This window comes from Arachis duranensis, chromosome 1 (genome assembly GCF_000817695.3).
Source record: "Arachis duranensis cultivar V14167 chromosome 1, aradu.V14167.gnm2.J7QH, whole genome shotgun sequence".
NCBI classification, from domain to species: Eukaryota; Viridiplantae; Streptophyta; class Magnoliopsida; order Fabales; family Fabaceae; genus Arachis; species Arachis duranensis.
The window spans coordinates 9,059,890-9,081,093 of record NC_029772.3 but is presented as its reverse complement, the minus strand read 5'-3'; the positions used below and the strand labels follow the sequence as shown (position 1 = coordinate 9,081,093).

The 21,204-nt window shown below is 30.8% G+C and overlaps 3 protein-coding genes across 4 annotated transcripts; 1 reads left to right on the top strand and 2 right to left on the bottom strand.

Moving 5' to 3' along the window:
- Positions 1-626: 626 nt before the first annotated feature.
- On the bottom strand, positions 627-1,376 carry LOC127747488 (uncharacterized). The gene has a single exon (XM_052261449.1). It carries the CDS (start codon positions 1,374-1,376, stop codon positions 627-629), a length of 750 nt encoding a protein of 249 aa, XP_052117409.1.
- A 10,648-nt stretch (positions 1,377-12,024) lies between these two features.
- On the bottom strand, positions 12,025-13,995 carry LOC107477442 (mitochondrial carnitine/acylcarnitine carrier-like protein). 2 transcript variants are annotated; one of them, XM_016097472.3, is made up of 3 exons: positions 13,849-13,995; positions 12,970-13,361; positions 12,025-12,632 (listed from the first exon to the last, which is right to left on the bottom strand). In XM_016097472.3, exons 2-3 carry the CDS (start codon positions 13,359-13,361, stop codon positions 12,128-12,130), a joined length of 897 nt encoding a protein of 298 aa, XP_015952958.1. In that variant the 5' UTR covers positions 13,849-13,995; the 3' UTR covers positions 12,025-12,127. The 2 variants fall into 2 exon arrangements, with proteins under 2 accessions (XP_015952958.1, XP_015952949.1); XM_016097463.3 differs by lacking the exon at positions 13,849-13,995 and adding an exon at positions 13,678-13,842.
- Positions 13,996-15,902: 1,907 nt separating this feature from the next.
- On the top strand, positions 15,903-18,120 carry LOC127747487 (probable serine/threonine-protein kinase PBL23). The gene is made up of 5 exons (XM_052261446.1): positions 15,903-16,026; positions 16,238-16,416; positions 16,625-16,814; positions 16,948-17,342; positions 17,713-18,120. The coding sequence occupies exons 1-5, from the start codon at positions 15,903-15,905 to the stop codon at positions 18,118-18,120; spliced, it is 1,296 nt and encodes a 431-aa protein (XP_052117406.1).
- Positions 18,121-21,204: the final 3,084 nt, after the last annotated feature.

Sequence of the window (21,204 nt, the reverse complement as noted above, 5' to 3'; positions counted from 1 at the left end):
GTACCCTTTCTTTCCTTTTTTATTTATTTTATATTTTTTTAATGAGGGGTAATTTGGTAATAAAAAAATAAAATTGGTAAAAATGACGATTTTAAAACAAACTGAAACCTTAGGGACCATTTTGTAGCGAAAAAAAATCTGGGGATGAAATAAATTTTTGGCCTATACGTTAAGGACCAAAATCATACTTATCCCTTTTGTAAAAGACCAAACTTAGGCTAATCAGTCGTAGTTGGGTCATTGTCGTAGCATTTGGGATTTTTGGAATTAGACATATATGAGTATGATTGAAGGATTTGAGCATTCTTCTACCTGAGAAAAAACTTTGCACTGCTTTAACTATCCTTCTCTAACAACACACCAGAAAAATTAAAAATTTTTTGCTGTAAATCTGTCTTCCCTTAGAGTTGAAAATGGATTTATTGAGAATACTACTTTCTTGATTTCAATTTCAGTTACTGGTCTTGTAAGCAACCAGTTATTCTGTCTTATTACTTTTCTTCTCATAGTGGAAATAGCTGTTGTAGGATCATGTACACCTTGCAAATTGAAAAGAGCCTCAAAATAATATTGAGCTACCTGTCCAATGCCTTCTGGGTCTGAATGCATTGTTCCATTTTCACCCTCTAGCTACTGAATTCTATTATATCGATTTCTGATATGCGCTTTTGAATGAAAAAAAATTGTGTATTTTGATCTCCATAATTGAGCCATTGAACCCTTGTTTTTTCCCACCAGAACCTTTCTTCTTTTAAGTATGTTTCTGCCAATTCCTCTTCTAAAACTATAATCTGATGCTTGTCCGCCTGATTGCCTTTCCCTTTCTCTTCATCAATTCGTTGTTTTAGATAATTAATTTGTTGCAGCGAGTTGCCGCCCTTGCTCCGTTGCCATTCAACCAAGTGATGACGACATCTCTTGAGTTTGCTGAATAACTGAAACATTAGAGACCCTTGCACTGCTTCTTTCCATCTTTCTCTAACTATCCGTCCAACCTCTTCTTCCTTACACCATTTCTCCTGAAATCTAAATCGTCTTTTGATCGTCTTCTGCTCCTCCTCCGTGATCAATAGAATAGGCCTATGATTTGAACCTTGATCATTTAGGTGTACCACAGCAGATCTAGGGTAGGCCTCGCACCAATTTGGTGTAGCCAAACACCGATTGAGCCACTCTCGGACAAGGTTTCCTCCATATTGCCTATTACTCCATGTGAATCTACACCCTTCAAATCCTAAATCCACCGTACCATCCATGTTGAGAAAATTATTGAAACCTTCAATCGATGAGGCTGATTTTGACCTGCCCCCTTCCTTTTCATGATATGCCGTTATAGTATTAAAGTCTCCCATTATCACATAATCACCTTCCAACATTGCTACTAGATTTAGTAGCTCCTCATCTTGCTGATTTCGTTGATTTTTATTACTATGAAAGTGAACTCTCATTATATGCCATTTCAAATTTTTTATTGAATCTTCCCACTATATGTCGGATTTGTTTGCGTTAATTGTTCTTATAAAATTATTATTAAATTAATCCTAAGTTTTTCAAAAATTAATCGTCAGAGATATATTTGATACAAATTAAAATTTTTAAGATAAAATTAAAATAAATAAAAAATAAAAGTATTTTTTTAATTTTTAACAAACTTCACAAATAAAAAATATATTTTGTCCGTTATTTAAATTATTTTTAATATATATTTATTATTTAAGATAGTCTTATTTTATTCTTTTGGTAGTAGTATTATAATATATTGATTATGTTAATCAATATTACTAGAACACTACACTAAAAAAAATATTCAAAAGAAAGCTGATTTAGTTTTTAAAGATTATAATATTAATAATTTAGTTTTAAGAAAAATATGTTTGCAGTTCTTTAGAAATAAATAATATATGATATAATATAAAAATATTTCGAAAGCTAAACAATTGAAGGGATATTGAGAAATTTTATCAAGTGTTGTTTATATTTAAAGGATAATATATGCATTCAAGAATAAAAAATTGAATTATCAAGACCATACATTTCGGAGGACTAAATGGTGATTTTGTCTAGAAGACTAAAAGATAAAAAGAAAAAGAGAAATTAATTTTGTTGGTTGGTGTTTTATTTTAGAAGAGTGGGGCCTCTGGGATACTTGCAAAATATAATGTTCCAATGGAAAATGGAATGCGACTTTGTCATTTCTTTAGGTTTTGCTTTTTATATAAAAGAAAAACAAAAATATTTTTTGAAAAAAAAANNNNGAGTGCGTTTAATTTGTATTTTTATTTTTAATATTTTTTGTTTTTTAAATTTTATGAAAAGAAAAATAAAAATAATAAATAATAAATAATAAAAATAAAAATAAAAATAAAAACACAAACTAAAGGCATTATAAATATTTATCAATTTATATTATTTTAATGGTTTATTTAAAATACAGTGTTTAGCTAGGATACATTTGTCTAAGAGTGTATGCGGATCGGATCAGATTGGATATGGCCAAAAATTCGATCCGATTTGCATTATTTTCATCGGATTGGATCGGATATGATATCCGTATAATTGAACCTTCTCTTTTTAATCATATTTCTATGTAAAAAATTAATAAAAATATTTCTTTCACACTTTTAAATTTATTTATTTCTAAAATATTTTTAATCAAACTTTTTCTAAATAAAAAATAAAATAATACAATATATGAATAATAATTACTAACTAAAACATACAAACAAGTAAATATAATACCAAACATATATATTTATTTATTTTAATTATTATTGGACGAATCCGCCGATCAAATATGCGAATGTAAAGCAGATATTCGCGATCCGATCCGTAAAGAGTGCAGCTCAGATTCCATCCAATTCGATCATTCTGTAATCAGATTGTATCCGCAATTTTTAGATTAGATATAGATATTTACCGTAAATCTACAAATACGATCCGATTCATAAACACTGTACCTTTGTCACCATAGATATTTACATATGTTGATTCTTAAAAAAAAAGTTTCAATATAAGAAAAAAAAATACATACACAAAATTGTATCTCATTTATTAACTTACATTTTTAGAATAAATAAATTAAGACATTAACTTTTTTTTTTTCCAAAATTAAACATTTTTCTATACCAAAATGTTTTTTAGTCCTTGTTTTGCGAGCATTACTAGATTGGAAGAGATTGTAATATATGGTGTAGTTTATGGTGGCCACAAATTTTGGTGTCTATGGTGGCTATGAACTTCACAAAATAATATTTTTAACCAAATAAATTGAAAAATTGAAGCACGTTTTAGTTTTATTAATAAATAATGACATGTTTATGAGTGTAAATAAAAGAGAAAAATTAGACCATTTATCATATTTTTTGACAAAAAAAATGATCTATTATTTTCTCTCGTCGTCGGAAATGAAATCGCTACCAATGCCCAAAATTTAAAAAATGATAGTATCTAAAAATACTTACATTGTTTCTCACGTTAATAAATAATTATTTATATCTTTTATTTTTAATTAAAATAATCATTTTATTCTGCAATAAAAATTTTGAAGTATAAAGTTACTGTTATTAATTAAATTTTAATATTAGTAAAGTGAAATTTAAAATTATTAATTACAAAAAAGAAAAGTATAAGTAGATAATAAAAATATTAATGCAATGTAAGTATTTTTAGATACTATCATTTTTTAAATTTTGTGCATTGGTAGCGACTTTATTTCCGACGATGAGAAAAACGATAAATTATTTTTTTGTCAAGAAATATGATAAATGGTCTAATTTTTTCTTTTATTTACACTCATAAACATGTCATTATTTATTAATAGAACTGAAACATGCTTCAATTTTTTATTTTATTTGGTTAAAAATATCATTTTATAAAGTTCATAACCACTATAGACACCAAAACTTGTGGCCACCATAGACTACATATATATATTGAAAATAATATTTCTAAAAAGCATGTTAGTTGGTTGGTTTTTGTCACATACACTCCATTTTGAATCTGTGCGTGTTTACAAAGCATAAAAACATTCTGATTGTGTTCATTAATCATTTAACCTAATTAATAAAAATAATACCTAATTTAGCTTATAACTTACCTATATTGGAATAATAATCTTGATTACACATTTCCAATTCCATGCACCTCTCATCATAGCGTTTGGGGCGTTCTTCACCGCTAATATTTAATATGGATCCCACAATATATAATAATTGCAATCACATTGATTGCTCAATTGGATGTCATATACAATAGATGTAAATGAAGTAGGTTGTCTGATCTGGCTAATCAATTTGGATTGGTTATATTAAATAATTAATAATTTTATTAAATAATATAAATAAAGGATTCTAAATTTAATTATTATTAAATATTAATTAATTATATCACTAATTAAATTTAGAATTAATTTATTTTTTAATTTTATTGTTTAAATAATATTATTATTTACCTATATTTTTCTTTTAAGTAATTAAATATCAAAAATTTAAATATTATTTAGTGTATATAATAATTTATTGATCAATAACAAATAATAAACCCTTAAATAAAATTCTCAAAAAATACCGTTAAAAAAAAGTATTATCATAATTTAATTTGATTATATTATTCCTCATCACCGAAAACCAAAACAATGCAACATGAGTTGTTGATAAATAATTTGATCACTTTGTCTATTTCAAAACTAATATATAACATCCTACTAAAATAATATGAGTGTGATTTATTTTATATAAAACCAATCTCAAATCATTCAAATAATGGTAAGAGAGAGAGATTATTAATAATATTATTATTATGGAGTAGGACACATGTTTGTGGTTTAGAAATCGCAAAAATATAATATCTGTAGAAAGTAAATTACTTTCAAAATCTAAAATGACTATAACAGATGTAATATTAAAATTCGTTATAAAATAATACAATAATTTTATTTATTTTATCAGGCATCATCACCTTGTATAAAATATGAATTTGATTTGCATTTATATTTGTTGTTTTTATTTTTAATATTTTTGTTTTAATTATATTTTATGAAGAAAAAAGAAAAAATAGCAAAAACAACAAAAATTTATTTTTTATTTTCACTTCTTGTTTTTTTATAAAATTTAAAAATATTAAAAATAAAAAATACAAATACAAATACAAATAAAACGTACCATTAATTTAAAAAAATGCAAAATCTATGATATCAAGGTTGAAAAATACACACGCTATGTATAATATGATGGCGAGGTCCCTCCAATAAAGGTCAAATTGGATTTGATGAAATATCCTTAACTTTCAAAGTTTCATCATTAGTGGTTATCTTGAACAACTATTGGATTGATTCTCAGAAATTTTCATAATTTTCATCAAAGTCCATTATTGATGTCATTAATTAAGTTTTTTCTAACGTTTGTTGAAGCCCTAATGTCATATTTATATATACTTTGGTAGGTAAATGCATGAATAATGATATTGAATTTTGTTTCATAGATATAGGTAACTAAAATTATTCTAGCATAAATTTTAAAGGGGTAAGTTTTCACTTTTCAGCATCTAATTCCATAATAACCATGGGAGAAAGTGTGATAGATAGGAATCAAGGACAAGTTCTGTATTAAAAAAGTTATTGATGGTGAAATAAATTATTATTAACTTTCTTATTGGAGAATAAATTCTTTTAGGTGAAATTTTTTTAAGATGTAATTATGTAGTTAGCGTTTGAAAGAGAGATAAAAATTGAGAGATTGAGACTAAAAGACAGAGAATGAAAAAAGTTTTAGTATTGTGTTTAGTGTAGAGTGAGAGACATAAATTAAAATAAAAATGAAGTTCTAATTTAATTTGTACAAAAAATAAAATTAGAATTAATTAATTGAAATAGAGATATTTTAGATATAAAATATTATTAAAATCTTAGTTTTCGTCTCTAAAAATTTCAATCTCCTATATTCTAACTTTTTGAAAGTACTAAAAATACTGAAATTTTAAAAATAGATACTAAAATTTTAGAATCAATATATGAATCAACAAACATATACCGAATTTTAGTCTTCCAAATTTTATTTCAGTATCTCAAAATAATTGCTACCGTATAGTTTTGTTATGAAAACTTTGAAATTGAGACCTATACTAAAAATTATTGGGTATAGTGGTCAAAATATACTTGTGGGAAAATAATGTGTCCATGTCATGCGTGACAACAAAAAGTGTCTTAAACCCTTAAGAGCTTGAGGCAGTGTGTGAGTGGCAAATTTAATTGCCTCATAATAAGCCACGTTCAGGATCGATTTTCAGCTATAGTTGAATTTAGTGTGTGTGAGTGAAAATGTGTGTGTGAGGGTGTGTGTATGTCTAAAAAAAAAAATTCTAAGAGCTTGAGATATAAATAAAAGAAACTGGAGACAAAACTTTGTAGAATTGTGTGTTGTATGAGATGGTGTCTAGTGTTGAAGTGTTTTTATTGAAGATAAAAATATTTATAAAGTTTAAAGAACACAATTAGTTTTAACTACAATAACTTCTAAACATTTCATCATAGAAATTTTTTTTTGTAATTTGAAAGAAAATAATAAAAAAAAGTAAAAAAAACTGCTTAAGAAAGGCAGCTGAATACTACTCTCAAACTCATTCTAAGACGACAAAAGCTCTACTTGAGGAGAAAGGGTTTTCATTCCAGTCTTTGCCATGATGTCTGCTACTGTGTTTGTATCTCTCAAGATCAACCGGAGATCAGCATGCCATTTTCAAGATATGATATCTCTAATTTTTAACACCAAATGATCAATAAAACCAGAGTAATCTTTTAAATTATTGACAATAGTAAAGGCCTCCAAACAATCTGTCTCACATATAATGTCTCTTTGCCCCCGAGTCCCATGCTAAAAGAAAGCCTCTCAAATAGCAAACAACTCTCCTTGCAAAATGCTACGACTCTCAATTGTTCCCAAATAGTCTCGTTGCCACCTTTTCTTCTAATCTCTGCTAACACAAGCAAAATCAACCTGAGCACCATTGCTAGGATAGCTAGCATCACAATTAATCTTAAAGGTACCCACTGAGATGGGAATCCAAAGAGTCACTAATGGTAGAGAGGATAGACAGTCGTTGCAACTCAAAAATATTCTGGAGCTCGTTTTCCAAAGACAAAGTCATACCAGTCGCCTTGTCTGTGGTCCAATGATCGTAAGGATGAAAGATCTCGTTATTCCTCGAATGCCAAATCCACCAGAGACCAGAAAAGAATCTAAAAGGGTTGTTTGCTATTATGTAAGAACCAACTCATCAAATCCACTGGTTGACCGAAAATCTCTAAAGCTTGCCAAACTAGCTGGGCTTTTGGACAATCCCAAATGCAATGTAAAACCAACTCTTGACCTGAGAAACATCGTGGACAGCTATCTGTGTGCGAAATGCCCCTCCTAAAATGAAATGTAGCAGTAGGAAGAGCCTCCCAAAGACATAGCCAGGCCAAAAATCTGTACTTTTCTGGAACATGTTGACGCCAAAGTCAAAGCCATTACCCCTATCCTCCCAACTAAATATCTTCTTATTGAGCCACAAATAACCACTATGAGCATCATAAACCTTTGAAGCCGCACCAGTCCATCACCAACCGACCTCTGAACCAACTTGAACATCCGGGTTGTAAGAGTTAATGTTGCTCTGCAGAGACTGATTCAGAGGAGAATAAATATTCTCAAGGTTTCACTATCCAGATGACCAAAGGTCCAAGATCCTGAGATCCGAATCAGAAATGTGAACATAATCCATCTCATGACACAGTCGCCCCTCTCTTCTCCATTTAGAAAACCAAAAGTTTTGTTCCAATTAAATCCCCAATGCAAGAAATAAAACCTTCCTTCAAGATATCCGAAACTCGATATATACTCTTCCAAACATAAGATCCCCTTCCTCGAAACCGACTGAAACAATCATCCTTAGAAGAATGGTATTTTTTCGTCAATAGTTGAACCCATAGCTTGTCAAGATGGTAAAAAAGTTGCTAAACTAGCGTTCCAAGAAGAGCAATATTAGCACAAAAAAGATCTCTGATCCCCAGACCCCCAAACTTCCTAGGGGTGACCTACACCTTCCAATTAATTAGATTCAGGCTTCTACCATCAGCTTGACCTTTCCATAGAAAGTTTTGCATCATGAATTCTATCTTATTAATTATCCCTTTAGGGAAGAAATACTTGCATGCGGTGAGTAGAAATCGCAGTCACTATCGAATTGAGCAAACAGGGTCTGCCCACCTTATTAAGCAATCTCCCTTTCTAGCTGGCTAGCCTTCCTCGAATCTTGTCCAGAACATCGTTAAAAGTTGTGTGTGTGTCACCCGAGAGTGATTAAGGTTCACCCCTAAATACTTGCCCAAGTTCTGGACGAATCTAATGGAGGACACTCTAGTGAAAATCTCTTTTCATGTCGCCAAAACATTCCTGGAGCATAGTGCTTTAGATTTCTCCCAGAGGCTTTGCATAAAATTTTCAAAGCTACCATTACATTTTGAACTTGTTGTTTTTCAGCTTTACAGAAAAGAAGCAAATCATCGACAAACATCAAATGAGAAATTATTGGACCCCCACTAGAAACCGCAACCGACTTTCCATCATAGATTGGTTTTGTAAATGAATATGACAGAACTTTTTTTCTCCTAAAGAAATAAAAAGGTAAAATGTCAATTACATCCTCAAATATTTCGATTTTGGACTAATTAGCTCTTGAAGAAAGAAAAGTATTTGTTAAATTGTTAGTGATAGTAAATAGTGAACATATATGTCATTCCATCAATAAATAGTATGAAACGAAACGAAATTGAATTGCTCATATATCTGATAATTTACAGTGGTGTGCATCCCATTGCTGCCATATGAATATGGAAACAATGTAATTTTAGATAATGAAACATTTATTATATTTTAGATTTTCATATAACCTTTATCCACTGCTTTTTATTTTTTCACAAATTCTACCAAAATAGACATAATTTCACTTTAAAATTTGTTTTTTACATGATGATCTTATGTAAATAGACACATCGCAGTAGTTAAAGGTATATATAAGCATCATCCTTAAATTTTAGATCATGAATTGATAAAAAGACATAATATATCTATCGTTTACTATCTTAAAAAATTAAATTGATATTTTTTTATTTAAAAATTAATTAATCCAAGATCGAAATCTTTAACGGCCCAATTGTCACTTTACTAAAAAAAAAAAAGAAAGTAGAAGACCAATTTTACTTTTACATATACAGTACTCATGATAGATCACAAGTAACATCTTTAAAGATAAGTCATATTCCCAATGCACAAGCATTTTGCGTTAATATAAAATTCGAAGAAAGGTTGTACTCGTGTAATATATTAAATCTAATCTAACAATTAGATGAGTGATTATTTTCACTTATTTGAACAATAATTTTAAAGTCATATAGAAACAACTCAACTATTATATTACTCTAAACTCTCTTTCATCATGTATCATCTTTAATGAGTTCTAATTTGTTCTTGATCGAAGTTTCTTAACAAGCATGTACATATTATTACAATCAAAATTATTCATAAAGGTTCTCACTCAAATTTTGTTCTTTAATATTAAAGAGAACATATTCAATTGGTTCTGATTAAATTTTTGAAGTACAGTCTCTGTCTGGCTATAAATGAAGAGAGTTAATCTTTAGTTTCAATTACACTTTTTAGGACATACAATACCTCTCTCACAATTAAGAACACCATTTTTTATACATAGTTATAAGGTGGTTTTCTGGTGACACGATTTTAAGTAGTTAAGGGTAGCTGATGTTTGATTGGCCAATGACATGTTGACATGTGAGAGGTGGTGAGCCTTATCTATGAACGCATCAAGTATGCATTAAGGATTTAGATTCTCTAAATTTTGAAATTGATTTTAGAGGATAAAGTGTGATTTCTCACAATTTATTTCATTGGTGGGATTAAGAAAAAATATGAGAGAGAAATCATTCAAGAGTGAAAGATTACACTTTATACTCTAAAATAAAAATTCAAAATTTAGATGATCCAAATTTATGCGTCAAAAGGGTCTCTTAGTGTTGAGCGCCATAAGTTTGTGAGGTTTACTGCAGGAACAGTGAAGGAATTTTGATTTCAAAAAAAATGGCTATGACATGGGCTGGCTAAAGGATGAGTGGACAAAATATAGATTGGACAAAGAATAAATCTGATTTTTAGAAATGAATTAAAAATTAAGGTGGAAAGGCCAATGTAGAGGGAAAAAAAAAATAAAAAAGGGGGTTTATTCATTTTAGAATTAGATTGATAGATTTTTTTAAGGGATAAGTATTGTTTTGATCCTAACATTGATGATCAAAATTAAAATCGTCCCTAACGTAATTTTTGATTTAGAATTATCTTTAATGATTTTTTTTCGTATTTAAATCATCATTTTAATTTTTTTGGACAAAAATGCCATCCACTACCATCAGCACCTTTACTTTCACTACCACCACCACCACCTTTACTTCCACCACCAAGAAAAACATCATTTCAATAAATTAAGGAATCAGAAATTCAACTCAACAACCAAATCAACACACAACAACAATAAAATAAAAAAATAACAAATCAAAATCAGAAGCAAAAGCAGAGGCAGTCACAGAAGAAGAAGCAGAGGCTCAAGCAAAAGTAGAAGAAGAAGAGGCAGAAGAAGAAGTAGAGACAAACACAGAAGAAGAAGCAGCGCCTGTGGGATCCCCCTCCCAATGACGACACGACGGCGGCGGCCAACCCTCAATCACAGAAGCAGAAGCAGAAGCTCAAGTAGAAGTAGAAGTTCAAGTAGAAGCAGAAGAAAAGGCAGAAGAACAATGCGTTCTTTTCTGTTTTTATTTTATAATTTTTTTATTAAAATAGGGGTATTTTAGTAATAAAATTAAAAATTTTATCGAAAATGACGATTTAAATAAAAAAAACATTAAAGATGATTCTAAATAAAAAATTACGTTAGGGACAGTTTCGATTATGACCCTCAACATTAGGACCAAAACAATACTTATCCTTTTCTTTAATTATGAAGTTTAAAAAAACGAAAATAATTTTTTAAAATTTGAATTGAAAAACCTAAAAAATCCGTGTTAGTACAAAATTTTCTTATATTAATTATAAGTAAAATTGGATTCAATTATAAAAAACATTAATTCATCTTTCATTGTAATTTTTTTTGGAAATAATCAATTATTTATATATAAAAAATTAAATATTTTAAGGTAAAAAAGTTAGTAAAATAATAAAATGAGAAGTTAATTATCATGAATTTTACAATATTTATAAAAAGTATGTTTTATTATCTTAATTTAAAAATAATTAATTTGTTATTTTATTACTTTATTATCAACTTGTTTTTTTAGAAGATACTGATTCATAAGGAAAAAAAATTCTCATGTTACTGTTTTTCACGGTATTTCACAAACAATAAGTTTTAAATTAATTTGTAAAGAGACATGTGAAAATCAAACCATTTTAATAGCATTTTTTTATAGTTAAAATGTAACAATGATGTTAGAAACTTTTCTGTAATCCAATTTTTTTTTTGTCCACGGTATCTCTCAATCTAACAGGTTAAAAATTAATCCGTCGCGGATTGAAACTTTATTTAAGGGTCTGTTGCTGATCAATGAATTGTTTTATGCATAACGAGGGATTCAAATTTCCGACACTTACTTAAGCGGAGGAGTAAGTTAACCACTCGACTAACCCAAGTTGGTTAGGAGAGACATTAAGTTAATTAGTAGTTTTCATCCGTTTGTTTGATATTCCTCTACTAGCAAAGCAAAGTTTGAAACCAATTTCAAAATATACCATAGATACTTACCATAGACGTCACCTAGTTACAATTGCCTTTTATGGTGACATACTATCTATTTAATTAACATTGATGAGACATGAACTCCATGAATCATAAGACTGTTCATTTTTTTTAAATAGATTTATTCGTAATGCATAATAGAATGCAAATAGATCAAATTATTCTAAAAAAAATATTTGTCACTACTTCTAAAAGAATAATGATTCCTTTAATTTGTTAAAGCAAATAAGAGAACATGAACTTGTGTTTGGCTAATAACTTGAAGAACAAGAAACATGAGAATTGAATATCATCCAAGAGCTGATCTTGTCATCTCATATGCCAAGAAGCAGGCGGCGTTGGCCGGAACGCTTCGCGCCATGGCCGGCCCGAAACCCTTATAAAGGCCTTTTAAACCCTCCGAAGCTTGAATCTTTCTAAAAGCATCAAAGGAGCCAGAAAACTTTGGGTTCTTGTAATCATCAACTTGGATCACACTCTTAACAACGTCGGTTGGATACACCATGAACCAAAAGGAGGCTCCAGCCACGCCGCCGGCTAGAATCAGAGATCCTCTGCCTAGTCCGGAAGTGTCAGGGCCCCCTGCAAGCATTTGCTTGATTGCTTCGTAGACACCAAACATTATGGCGTTTCCCGGTATCTCGCGGCCCATGGTCGGAATCAAGCCTTTGAAAAGGCCTCTCATGCCGCCTTCTGATCTTAGAACTTGCCTCGCCACGTCCATTGGTCCTCCGTACTTCACGGCAGCCACCGCCGCTGTTCCGGTCCCAGCAAGTGCGCTTTGTGCTTGCAGCCTTATCAGATGAACATATATTTTACAATATTAGTTTAAGTAGGATCGGATACATGAATCAAATAACACACACTTGAAGTAATGTTCATTTGCCGCTGAAATATCATATCTATTTTTATATAAATATATATGTTGTTTAATTTATTTTTTATGTGTATTTTATATTTTAATATATATTTTAGATAATTAATTTAATAAAAATGTTAAAAATATTTTTTTATGATAATCTTTGTTTAAAAAATACGACTTATTTATTTAGCCACATTTTAATCCAAAGTTATACTTTTATAACGTATAAAAATCAAGTGCTACAAACTGAGAAAATGAGATTGAAGAACCTGCATTTGACAAGTTCAGTGGGGCAAGCAAGGAAGGAAACAGCAACGCCGGCGCCGGCGCCGCAAACAAACTGCTGGCTAACTGAGAGGGGAGCACCAGGTTGGGTCCTGACCAATGCTTCCATCTGTCCTCTAACCGTAAACAGCACCGCATTGAAGGCTGCAACGGTTGCAAGTGGGGCCCCCATCCCTTTGTACAAGCCTCTTGGACCTTCAGCTGCTAGTGTCTTCTTCACAGCATCAATTGCACCTGAATACTTTGGAGACTGACCGGGTACTGGTGTAGGCTGGCTCTGCAGCTTCACCTTTATGGTGTCGAAGGGGTGGCCGCATATTAGCTGCGCCGCCCCTCCCACCGTCCCTGCCGTGAGGTCCTTCGCCACGTCTCCCATCTGCAAAAGCATGTCATATCAATAAAAGGACAGTCTGGTGCACAAGATTCTAACTCAGAGAGAATCTTTTCGAGATTTGAACCTGTGACCTCGAGGTCATAGCATGTTCTTAGAAAGCTGGACTTAAAAAAATTGGTTACATGGACTAATCGACGCTATAATCAGATTAATCAACACATACTTGGACAATTACATTACATAAAAAGGGAAAACAAAAATTCATACATGAACTAATTTTGAAAAATGAAGCCATCAGAATAATTCACATTACTAAGAATTAAGGCAAAAGGGGGTGTGCAGCAGAGAAGAATCTTACTGAGCTGTAGCTAAGGAAAAGAATGGGAATATCCAAGACTTGTTAGAGAGAAAAGAAAAAGAAAAAAAGAGTATTGTTATGTATCCAATGAGGGATGGTGCATGCTTTTACTTATTGAAAAGCTTCTAAGGGAATTCAAGAATTAGAACGAGAGAGAGAAAGAGAGTGAACCTTAGAGAGCCACAAGACTGAGTAGTGTGTGTGTGTTTGGGGTTAGGACAAAAGAAAGAGAGAAGCAAGTGGCTCAAAAGAGATTCAGATGATAGGAGAATGGAATTTTGTGACTCACAAGGTAAAGATAATATTAGCCACTACTACTCTACTACTCTTTCTTTCTTTTCTTTCTTTCTTTATTTCTTGCTCCAACACAAGCAGAGATTGAGGTTAGATTTGGATTTGGATTTAGCCAACACACACAACTTTAACACATGTGGATTTATGTGTTCCAATTTTTATGGAGCAGCAACTAGCATGTGTGTCAGTGGAATTAGAATCCTCTAAATTAGTGAGGGAATTGATAAAGTGATAAAATGAAGAATTAATTATCATTAATTTTGTAATTTTTACTAGATAGGTGGACCACTATTTTAATTTAAGAATAATTAATTTCTCACTTTACCACTTTACTAAATTTTTTTACTTTAGAGAATTTTGATTTCTGTCAATGAATGATACCTAAAAAAATGTTCAATGGATCAACTTAGTACCTACTACTAATTACTAATTATTATGTTACTCTGTTATAGATAATTGTTTCATATAACAGATAAGATTACAAATGAAATTATCTGGGCCTATCGGAATGGAGTTTCAAACAAAATTGAAATATAATCATTATTCAAATCTTAATTTATTAGAAAAAAAAGAAAATTAAATTAATATTAAAAAATTACTATTTATATTGTATCAATTAAATTTGAATCAATTTTTTAATCTAATTTCGAGTCAAAGTATTGTGACTAAAATTGTATGATTTATATCTCATCCAAATTTTAAATTTTAAAATTTTATCATTTAAATTATAGATTATCTAAATTTTAAATATTTTGAAGTTTAATAATTTTAACTTCTTGTTCTTTCAAACTGAATTATATCGACTCCAAATTTTAAATTTTATAAACAATTTAATACAAATTATACAGATTTAAAAAACACATATCAATAAATAATTTATTTATTTAAAAAAATACTTAAATGCATATTTCTATGGAGTTTGTTACTTGTTAGGATAGTTTATTTAATTATTCAAGTGTAATAGTTTTCTGAGTATGAAAAATTTAGTGATATGAATCAATTTGGATTACTCGAATACTCGTTCGTTTAAATAAGTCTCAGACGTTGTTGAAATAAGATCTTCAACATACAACAACCTATTAAAACAAAAGTTGGTGATATGACTCATATTTAAAACATCTTCAATCTTTATAATATCATGTGTTTTTTTTTATGATTAACACCAAAATTGATGCCACATATAATGTCTTTAAAAAAAATGCCACCGCACCTTTCAAAAATCTCACTCCCAAGCATTGCAAGATCTTTGGTTTAAGGAGAACTCCACCTCTTCTTCTCTATTTTAAATTCGTGACTAAAAATTCAGAAATATAGTTCGTGTTTTACACGAAACTTCTAATTAAAATCAAGTTATGATAATAGTTTATGCCAGTTTGATATACAAACCCAAAAATATATATATTAAAAAAATTGGTTAGCACAGTTATTAGCATTATTTATTTTTAGCCTGAATATGTCTAATAAGATATATTTATGAAAATCATACATTTAGGTGACAGGTAATGGAACCATAATTAAACAAAAATTAAGTCACTTTTAGCAAACTTGACCAAGTCTTTTTGTTTTCCTTAAAAAAATTTCAAATAGGGCTTTAGAATAATGACAAAGCAAAAGAGAAAAACCCAAGTTGGAACTACATAGATTCTCTCAAAATCCAGACAAATCAACTTGCTATTTTCTTGTTCAAGGTTTTGATTCCAAAGACATACATAACAAACTTTTTGGGGAACTCATGAATTTGTTGTGTACATTGTTTAATTTTCATAGCACTGGATTTTAAAGAGTGAATGTTTTTGGAGAAATATTATGGATTAATAAAATCCATCAAGTTAATTTCCTCTGCCAAGAAAAAGCCCTCCAAGTTTGAAATTCTATTGGGAAGTTGGTATTTTTTTTTAATCAAAATAATTTTTTTTCTTGGTACAAAAAAAATGAGTTGCTTTGCATGGTGTAATACATCAGACCCAAGGATTAAGAGGTCATTGAGGAGGAGCATTGGGGATTACCATGGAGGAAAAACTCTTGCAGCATTTGCCAACATGTCTTTTAAAACTGGTAATAAATTTTAATTAATCTTTCTAATCATTCAACAAATTTTTTATTATTTTTTTAGTTTCTTAATAATGTATCTCCTATTTTTCACATGCAAATTAATGTGTCATTTCTTGTGCTTTATATTAAATTAAATGTTAGATAATACCACAAATCCACATATATTACTTATAGAAAAAAATTGCTGAAAATCTGAACAAATTTTGTGTTGTAGATAGTGGCAAGAGAAAATTTATAGAGGAGATAGCAAGACTTGGAAAAGGGAATATTACCTCAAAAGCTTTTTCATTTAGAGAACTATGTGCTGCAACTCAAAACTTTCACCCTTCCAATGTGATTGGTGAAGGAGGCTTTGGTAGGGTTTACAAAGGATACCTTAAAAGCACAGATCAAGTAACTACTTCAACTTATCTTTAAAAAAATTATTGTATTACTCCTTTCATTTGATAATAATTGGTATATCTGAAAATTAATGTATTCGAACATAGTTTATGTTCGAATATACTGATTTTTTTGAAATACCAATTTTTTTGATCTGAGAGTTATTAGTAAACGATCGTTCGATTTATCGCGTTCTAAAGTGTTGTGTGTTGTAATGTAGGTTGTTGCTGTGAAGCAACTTGACAGGAATGGATTTCAAGGGAATAGGGAATTTTTTGTTGAGGTTTTGGTTTTGAGTCTTTTGAAACACCCTAACCTTGTCAACTTGGTAGGGTATTGTGCTGAAGGTGAACAAAGGATTTTGGTGTATGAATACATGGTTAATGGTTCTTTAGAGGATCATTTACTTGGTAAGTAAATATAAATCTTGCATATCAAAAATTAATTTCAATTATTATTCCATTTTAGTAGGATGCTAACACTAAAATTAGAAATTAATTATTATTTAAATATGTATTATATTACATAATTTTTACTTTTCAGACATCGATCCAGATAGAACACCATTAGATTGGCAAACTAGAATAAAAATTGCAGAAGGTGCAGCGAAAGGACTCGAATACTTGCACGAAATAGCAAATCCTCCGGTAATATACCGTGATTTTAAAGCATCAAATATTCTTTTAGACGAAAATTTCAATCCAAAGCTATCTGATTTTGGACTCGCAAAAGTTGGTATACTTGGTGATGAAATGGCACAAGTATCCACAAGGGTCATGGGAACCTATGGCTATTGCGCACCCGAATATGCATCCACAGGACAATTGACTATAAAATCAGATGTTTATAGTTTTGGAGTTGTGTTCTTGGAAATGATCACAGGAAGAAGAGTGATTGATAATTCGCGAAAAACAGAGGAAGCAAACTTAGTCCTTTGGGTATGTTTTGAAACTTTTTTCTATTAGCTATCAATATTTATATGGATATGCTACGACGAAGATTTTTTTTAATCAAGAGTAAAATTGACGTTTTTTCTATAAGAACGAAAATGTTTGATAATAAAAAAAATTAGTCAAAAACAATGACAATTAATGAATGTTAAATAAGAAAGTTTTGACTGTTTTTTTATCATTGTTCCCTAACATTACCGTTACAAGAGATAGGTAAAAGAAAAAAAGATAATGTACAATGCATACATTTTGTATAAATTTAATGAGAATCTTGACTTTCTATTTAATTATACTCTTCACAAAAAAATTTTTTTGAGGCTTTAACATTGAGTGATTGATTGTGCTCATATATTTTCAGGCACAACCACTTCTAAGAGACAGAAGAAAATTTGTACAAATAGCAGATCCATTGCTAGAAAATAAATACCCCATAAAGGGTTTGTACCAAGCTCTAGCAATAGCAGCAATGTGTCTTCAAGAGGAAGCTGAAACAAGGCCATGGATCAGTGATGTGGTTACTGCTCTTTCCTTTTTAGCAACCAAGAAGGTGGACGGAGATGCTTCCTTAAACGACAATTGTACTCAAGGTGGCGATTTTAATGGAGACAACAATTCGAATGACGACGAAAATAGCGACGATGGCAATAATAATAAGAATAAAATTTATGACGGATACGGAGACAACGATAAAGATAAAGATATTAATAATAATATTGACAATGACAACAACGATGATAATGATGATGTTAAGGAAAATAAAGGATAGTGAAATGAAATGCAATTTTTAAAAGAGACTTGTGAACTATTTTATGATATCGTAAATGTCATATTAACAATTTTTATTACCGTTGATTGGAGTCAAAGCAAACCTAATTTTTTTTAAACCCCTGCATGTGGATTGTGTAAGAATTCGTTTATAGTTTTAGATATTTTTTTGGTGTCATCTTTTTTTTGGTCTATATAGATTAATAATAAAATAATAATAATAATAAATATAATTTATGATAGACTACTATTAACATTGTTCATCTATGAGGATGCTATTATTTATAATAAATTTCATTTGTCTATTTCATAACAAACATATATAACTCTTCGTCTTTCAGCATGCCTATAATAGTTGTAAATTTGTAATCCCGATTACACATCCACACACAATTACATCATGCCCTAACAGTTTGATCAAAACACACACGCTCGAATCTCCTTATAAAATTTGTAGGAAATGTATAGGGAATAATAAGAATACTAACTAACGTGAACAATGGAGTAAAAAAAGAAATTAAAATTAAAATCATAAATTAAATTATTAATTAATTAATTTTGATTTCAGATTTTAAAATTTAAAAAATAAGAATTTGCAATTAAACCAAATCACAATCGGTACAGTTACTCCCAATATCACGTTAACCTCTCATTCTTCATTTGCAATCTTCGATCCGTAGAATCACCCTAGCGTCGCTGTGTAAACCCCGTTAACTTAGTAGATAATTAGCTAATAAATTAATTTTTAATAAAGAAAATTAGAAATGTGAATATTATATTAAATTAAGATAGAGTTCATCGGAACGAGAATTTTGACACTAATTTCAAAGAATTCGGCCTAAGATTAGACCGAACGAGCTGGACCAGTTGAACCGGACCCAAACCGAACCCGTAAGTCCAACCGGCCAAGCACTTAAGTGGACCCAAGCTTTCTTCTTCCTCATTTCAGCTGAGGCAACGCTGAAAGCTACAGAGGAAAGGAGAAACGAAAATTTTCCCAACCCTCTTACGGTAAATTCAAATTATCGTAACTCCTCCATCTGAACTCTGATCGCTGCACTGTTTGCGGCCACGCGTCCACTGCGTCAAGCTCTACATTTATACCAGAACAATTTCATAGGTAAGCCATTAATTACTCTCAACCACTCTTTTCCCCCAATTTTCGAAAATATTGTAGGGGTGTTGAATTCCTTTACTTTTTGATGTTTTATGATCCAATTAGCTTGAGGGAAACGTTCACTCTTACTTATAATGTTCTGTGAAAACTTAGGCTAGATGACTATAGGATCGATTGGAATGTATGTGTATATAGTATCTTGTTAACTAGTTGATTTTGGTTTGGTGGTTGTTAACTAATTAGTGAATTGAATAGTTTGTTGATTAAAGATTTGAGGATGTAAATTTATGGTTGATGATGCTTGATGGTTAGTAGTGATTTGATGAATTTGTTGATGATTTGAAATATGATTATTGTGGTGATTGTTATGGTTATGAGGAAGGGTATGTTGTGTTGAATTGGTAAGTTTGGAAGTGAATAGAATGGAACTTTTGAATGAAAATGAGGTTTGGGGAGAATTGCAAAACTTGGTTTTGGGCCGAACTTCGACGAGCTATAACTTGGCTTTCGGAATCCCAAATTGATTTCAACTTGTTTTAAATGAAAATTTGTTTCGCAAATTTTGTGCCGTTCGAACAACGGATGAAAAACAATTTAAAACGACTAAGTTATGCACGTCGAAAGTTTTGGTGTGAAATATGTCATTATGCAGGTGAACACTTCATGATTATGCAGCTTTCTGGTTGATCTGATTCTTTTGCAAAAACATACGTCCATGCGTACGTGTGGCCCACGCGTACGCGTGGCATGGACTTTTTGACTATGCGTACGCAAGTGGTCCTATGCGTATGCGTAGTGAGCCAGCATGCATGTCCACGCGTAGGCGTGACATGAAATATTCACCTACGCGTACGCATGACAAGGGGACGCGCGCACGAGCTGCTTTTTTACACTCGCTCACGCGTACGCGTGGCCCATTTTTCAGCAAACATGATTTTTCTGAGTTTTAAACTCTAGTTCAAACTTCTAAACCTCTATTTTCATTCCTTTAGTAATAAATAATAGTATTAAACCTGATGATCAGAAGAAGTTAGGAAATGGGGATAACTTGGAGGTGAAGTAACAATTAAAAGTGGTAAATTGATTATGAAATGTTATGGATGATCATGTATGATACTTGGATTGAATAATCAAATGAATGATCATGTATGATATTTGGCTTGAATAATCAAATGATCTGAGATACGAGATTCTATGGGTAAAGTACCGTGGCTTGCCACCACGTGTAATATATATATATATATATATGAGAAAAAGCTATGCATAGACTCATGGGATGCGCGTCGGGGGACAGTCCAAAGGTTTAGCAAACCGGACTTGTCGGGTTGGCTTGATAACCGACAGATGAAACTTATCATCATAGGATAGGCATGCATCATGTGCATATTACTTGAATTACTTGTTTGTGCATTAACTGGATGTGCCTAAGTGTACTTGCTATGTTAAATGTATATTTACTACTTGCAGTACTTGTAACCTTCTTGTGTTTGCTTTTATCTGCTTATTTGTCTATGGTATGTTATCGGAGATGGAGGTATGGTGGAAAGGCGGTAAAGACTAGATTTAAGATTAAATTAAGTTAGGCTTAGATACTCTTAGAAAACCACCTTTTATGGTTTCTGTTTAATACTTTAAGCTTAATAATCTAAGTGTCGGCGTTCTAGGATTGCCCCTGGCATTTCCAGGACCTTATATCTTATATGTGTCGCACCTTTACCATACTGAGAGCCTCTGGTTCTCACCCCATATTGTGTTGTTATTTTTCAGATACAGGTCGAGAGGCATCTCGTTAGGTGTCTGGACTTTTGAAGCGAAGTGGTTATCGGGTTACTTTTTGATTGTATAGTCGTGTATATATATATACACTTAGTTTTCTCTCCACATGACTTGTTCCTTTTGACCCTCTTAGAGGCTTATGGAGAGGCAAGATTTTGTTTATGCAGATTTTGGTTTTGGATATATATATAT